Source organism: Garra rufa, chromosome 22, assembly GCF_049309525.1.
Source record: "Garra rufa chromosome 22, GarRuf1.0, whole genome shotgun sequence".
Taxonomy (NCBI): Eukaryota; Metazoa; Chordata; class Actinopteri; order Cypriniformes; family Cyprinidae; genus Garra; species Garra rufa.
In genome coordinates this window covers 38888879-38894878 of record NC_133382.1, presented here as the reverse complement: position 1 = coordinate 38894878, position 6000 = coordinate 38888879, and the positions used below count along the sequence as shown (strand labels likewise).

Here is a 6000-nt window from a genome sequence, read left to right as displayed (position 1 = left end):
AAAATGCCAAAAAATAAATCTTAAAAGACAAAAAAGAAAGTGCATCATATGACCCCTTTAAGACTGTTTTTGAGACCCTTTAAAGACCTGTTTGAGGGTCAAGACTGGATTAAGGGGATCAGGTTATAATTGGGTAAAGGTTAGGTTTAGGGTAAGGAGCTAGAGATTGCATTGTGTCAGTGTATGTCCTCATGAAGATAGCAGGCTTGTGTGTGTGTGATGTTCTGATGGTGTGTGTGTTTCAGGAGTGATTGGGTGAGCTCGTATAAGGTTCTGCTCAGCAATGACTCTCACAGCTGGGTGACGCTGAAGAACGGCTCCAGAGATCTGGTGAGACACAAACACGTTCAGCTCTTGCTCTGAATCTTCATCTGGTGTCTCGTGTAACTGTACGAGTTTGTGCCGGTCTCAGTAGATCTTCAGTGCGAATCGAGAGAAGGAGATTCCCGTCCTCAACACCTTCCCCAAACCCGTGGTGGCCCGCTACATCCGCATCAACCCGCGCTCCTGGTACGCCAGCGGCGGCATCTGCATGCGTGTGGAGATCATGGGCTGCCCGATGCCAGGTGACCGGAGTCTGTGTCAAAGAAGTCAAAGTCAACTTTATTGTCAATTCTGCCACATGTTCAGGACATACAGAGAATTGAAATTGCGTTACTCTCAGACCCATGGTGCATACAAGTAACATTAAACACAAAAAATAACATTAATACAAACAGTAACATTAAATACGAAGGTAGAATTTAAAAAATATGAATAAATACAAAAATAAACATAAATATATAAAATGAAAAATACAATAACAAGTAAGGACACATGGTGGAGAGTGCAAACCATGTAAACAATACATGTGTGTGACGCAGCGATCCGGTCGTCTCTAATAATCAATTTAAAAACTCAAAGTGCAATAAATAAAATACTCATTTGTTTTTACAGATCCAAACAATTATTACCGGAGACGAAATGAAGTGACCACAACAGACAACCTGGACTTCAAACACCACAATTACAAGGAGATGCGACAGGTGCCGTGTGTCTGTTTATATAATAAATGAATATATAATTAGGGTTCCCATGGGTCCTTGAAATCCTTGAAAGTTTGTGAATCTGAAAAACAAAAAAGTCAAGGCCCTAAAAAGTTTTAAAAAATAAACAGATTGAAGTCCTTGAAGGTGCTTGAATTTATTTTGTGCAAGACGTTTTCTGGAAAAAAAAAATCCATATTATTCCCTCCGGTCTGATAATGTATTATTTCACCAACACTTCATTTGCTTACGCATACTATCTTGCTTGATTTACATTAGTTACACGCACTTACACATTATGTTAAGTGTTTCCCGCGTATGAAACTACTTCGATGGTACCTCATCGTTTCACCATGAAACATTGCACAAATAGGCTGTGAAGTTTGAATAAAATGCTTTTTTGCATAGTTGTGTGTGACACATGAAAACTGTAACAAAAAATGAAAACTGTAAGAATGTATCTTATGAGGTAACACAATGTAACCTTGCTCTCACTGGTAATGTGTCCTACATGAACTCCTTGAATTTGAAGTTATTGGACCTTCTATTATGTATTTGATAATTTCAACTGTTTGAGTGAATTGAAGAAAGCGCATGAATGTGATTTAACCTCAGACGAGCATCGCTGTTATAGAGATGTGGATGCGACTGTAAATGAGCCTGTGCTGTTTGTGTTCTTCAGATGATGAAGGTGGTGAATGAAATGTGTCCGAACATCACGCGCATCTACAACATCGGCAAGAGCTACAGCGGACAGAAACTCTACGCCATCGAGATCTCAGACAACCCTGGAGAACATGAGCTCGGTAACACGCGTGTGATATGATGATGATGATGATGATGATGATGATGATGAGTGTGTGTGAGACGTGATATTGATGTGTGTGTGTGTGTGTGTGTGTGTGTGTGTGTGTGTGTGTGTGTGTGTGTGTGTGTGTGTGTGTGATCACAGGTGAGCCGGAGTTCCGCTATACGGCTGGATCTCACGGTAATGAGGTTCTGGGTCGTGAGCTGCTGCTGTTGCTCGTTCAGTTCATGTGTCAGGAGTATCTGAGCGGAAACACACGCATTCGACGACTAGTGGACGAGACACGCATCCACCTGCTGCCCTCCGTCAACCCCGACGGCTACGAGAAAGCCTACGAAGCGGTGCGTCTCTATAAATTCTAACTCTATAATATTAATATACATTACTGTTCATTAGAGATGATGAATGTGGTTTTTTTAATGAAGTCTCTTCGGGATCAAAACACAGTAAAAATAGTGAAATGTTATTACAGTTTAGACTATGTTATCTATGTGAATATGTGTAAAAATTTTATTCAGCATCATTACTCCAGATTCTTCAGAAATCATTCTAATATACTGATTTGCTACTCAAGAATTTCATTTCTGATTATTTTTAAAGTTGAAAACAGTTGTGCTGCACAATATTTTTGTGGAAACCCTTTTTTTATTTTGCAGGATTCACAGATAAATAGAAAGTTCAAAGGAACAGGATTTATTTGAAATAAAAATCTTTTGTAACATTAAAAATGTGTTCTTGATTAATAAAAGTATTTATTTCTTTCAAAAGAAAAAATGATCTGATCCCAAATGTTTGAACAGTCGTGTATGTTTATATCAGTTCACTTTCTCTGTTGTAACCATCGCTGCAGTGAAGCGTCTCTCAGATGGAGTCTGTGTGTCTGTGTGTGTCTGTGTGTGTGTGTGTGTGTCTGTGTGTGTGTGTGTGTGTGTGTGTGTGTGTGTGTGTGTGTGTGTGTGTGTGTGTGTGTGTGTGTGTGTGTGTGTGTGTGTGTGTGTGTGTGTGTGTGTGTGTGTGTGTGTGTGTGTGTGTGTGTGTGTGTGTGTGTGTGTGTGTCTGTGTGTGTGTGTGTGTGTGTGTGTGTCTGTGTGTGTGTGTGTGTGTGTGTGTGTGTGTGTGTGTGTGTGTGTGTGTGTGTCTGTGTGTCTCAGGGCTCGGAGCTCAGCGGTTGGTCTCTGGGCCGCTGGAGTCAGGACGGTCTGGACATCCATCACAACTTCCCTGATCTCAACTCTGTTCTCTGGGAAGCAGAAGCCCGGAAATGGGTCCCACGCAAATTCCAGAACCACCACGTGCCCATCCCGGACTGGTACCGCTCCACGAACGCCACCGTGAGTCCTGAGATGATGATGATGATGAGATGATGAGATGATGAAGTGGTGCTCATCCACACAGAGATGTTTGTATATGTACAGTAATGACGTGTCTGGCTGAAGATGGAGTGAGTTTCCAGGAATCCCTGTGATTGTGTGTCTGATGAAAGTGTGTCAGAGACGCTTCAATGATGAGAAACATCTGACTGACATCTGCTGAATGAATCAGCCACTGAACATCTGTCTGGATCAGATCAAACACATTTGCAGATTTAATCAAATATTTGTCCATCGCAAATATTTTATCATTAAAAATCTTTTGTTAATTTAAGGACCAGCTGAAAAAACCATCATGACAAACACATAACGCAGTCTATTATTATTTTAATCCATCTACAATCTATGTCTTCATCAGTCTTCAGTGTCACATGATCCTTCAGAAATCATTCTGATATTCTGATTTATTATCAATGTTGGAAACAGTTGTGCTGCTTAATATTTTTTTGGAACCTGTGATACTGTTTTCAAGATTCTTTGATGCATAAAACATTAAAAACAACAGCATTTATTCAAAACAGAAGTCTTTCGTAACGATATACAGTACTATTGTCACGTATGTGGTCAATCCTGTCTTCATGAACTCTTGCACAACACATTCTGGACTGCATTCCCCACAAGCCACTGCACCAATCACTCCTCACACCTGAGAGAACTGAATCAGAGCAGCACAGCCTTCCTCTCCAATACTGCAGTTACTCAGCCATAGTTTCTCCAGTTTACAGTGTGGATCCTCCAGAATGTGTTGTGCAAGAGTTCATGAAGACAGGGTTGACCACATACGTGACAACTATTCAAAAGTTTGGGGTCTGTACATTTTTTCTTTCTTTTTTTCTTTGAAAGAAATGAATGCATTTATTCAGCAAGGATGTGCTAAATTGATCAATAGTTATAGTAAAGACTTAATTATATATTATATTGTTATAAAAGATTTCTATTTAGAATAAATGCTGTTCTTTTTAACTTTTTTCTTCAAACAATCCTGAAAAAAGTGTCACAGGTTCTAAAAAAAAAATTAAGCAGCACAACTGTTTAATAAATAAAACACTGATAATAAATCAGTATATTAGAATGATTTCTGAAGGATCATGTGACACTGAAGACTGAGAATTCAGCTTTGCATCACAGGAATAATTAATATTTTAAAGTATATTCAACTAAAAAAACTTTATTTTAAATTGCAATAATATTACTTTTTCAGTTTTTTTGATGAAACTTTGATGAAACGGTGTTGTAAACATGAATTACAGCCGGTTACAGACAGATTTGAGTCACCAGATGGCATCAGTTCATTGATATGAAAAAAGATAGTCAAGTCATGTTTATTTCTATAATGCTTTATACAACAGACTGATTCAAAGCAGCTTCGCAGAAATGAACAGGAACATTAGAGTGTGAATGCTGCAAAATCCACTGTATATGGGACTGATTTGATTGAGATGTAAAGCAGCTCTAGAGAACAATAGAGTCATTATTCTGAACAATTCACTTCAGGTTTTCTTCTCATCTGATAGTGTCAGTGCTGTTCAATTGTGAATCTAGAGAGTGTTGAACTGCTTCAGTCAAGCGTCATGAAAGCTTATATTTCCATTAATAGGTTGCTCTAACCCACTCTGACCTCTGACCCCAGGTGGCGGTGGAGACGCGCGCTCTGGTGTCGTGGATGGAGAAGATCCCGTTCGTGTTGGGCGGTAACCTGCAGGGCGGAGAGCTGGTGGTGACGTTCCCGTTCGACCGCACGCGCTCAGTGACGGCGCTCCGCCAGACCACGCCCACCGCCGACGATCACGTGTTCCGCTGGCTGGCCTTCTCTTACGCCTCCACTCACCGCCTCATGACCGACGCCAGCCGCAGGGTCTGCCACACCGACGACTTCGCCAAGGAGGACGGCACCATCAACGGAGCGTCCTGGCACACGGCCGCAGGAAGTGAGGCGCGTCGGCACACGCCATTCCCTTTGTGACCATCCGTGCGTCTCGTTAACCGCTCGTTGTTCATCAACAGGTATGAACGACTTCAGTTACCTGCACACCAACTGCTTCGAGCTCTCCATGTACGTGGGCTGCGATAAATTCCCACACGAGACCGAACTTCCGGAGGAGTGGGAGAACAACCGAGAGTCTCTGCTCGTCTTCATGGAGCAGGTGATCACACACACAGACATACACACACACACACACACGCACACGCACACGCACACGCACACACACACACACACACACACACACACACACACACACACACAGACACACACACACACACACACACACACACACACACACACACACACACACACACACACACACACACACACACACATGTTGGGTTTACATGTTTTATGGGGACATTCCATAGGCGTAATGGTTTTCATACTGTACAAACCGTATTTTCTATCGCCCTACACCTACACTACACCTAAACCTAGCCCTCACAGGAGATTGTGCACACTTTTACTTCCTCAAAAAAACTCATTGTGCATGATTTATAAGCCTGTTTCCTCATGGGGACCTTAGAAATGTCCCCACAAGGTCAAAATCTACTGGTATTCCTATCCTTGTGGGGACATTTGGTCCCATAACGTGATGAATACCAGGTACACACACACACACACACACACACACACACACACACACACACACACACACACACACATTTGAATACTTTTATTTGGATCTGAGAGACATTACAAAGAAAACAAGATCCAAATACTCTGGGAAGAATCTTTGACAGGGTGATTCATGGCTCACATACTTGTACAGGTCCTTCTTTTTATGATACTCGGCACGTTAGGGATAAA

General features: G+C 41.5%; 1 protein-coding gene across 1 annotated transcript in view; it reads left to right on the top strand.

Annotated features, from left to right (window-relative positions):
* The window catches only part of cpxm2 (carboxypeptidase X (M14 family), member 2), a 31134-nt gene that overhangs the window by 21235 nt on the left and 3899 nt on the right, over positions 1–6000 (top strand). The window contains exons 6-13 of the mRNA XM_073828147.1: positions 246–330; positions 416–566; positions 937–1025; positions 1708–1831; positions 1978–2174; positions 2985–3164; positions 4834–5131; positions 5208–5347. Coding sequence (XP_073684248.1) covers positions 246–330; positions 416–566; positions 937–1025; positions 1708–1831; positions 1978–2174; positions 2985–3164; positions 4834–5131; positions 5208–5347 — 1264 coding nt within the window. The remainder of the gene's footprint in view (positions 1–245; positions 331–415; positions 567–936; positions 1026–1707; positions 1832–1977; positions 2175–2984; positions 3165–4833; positions 5132–5207; positions 5348–6000) is intronic.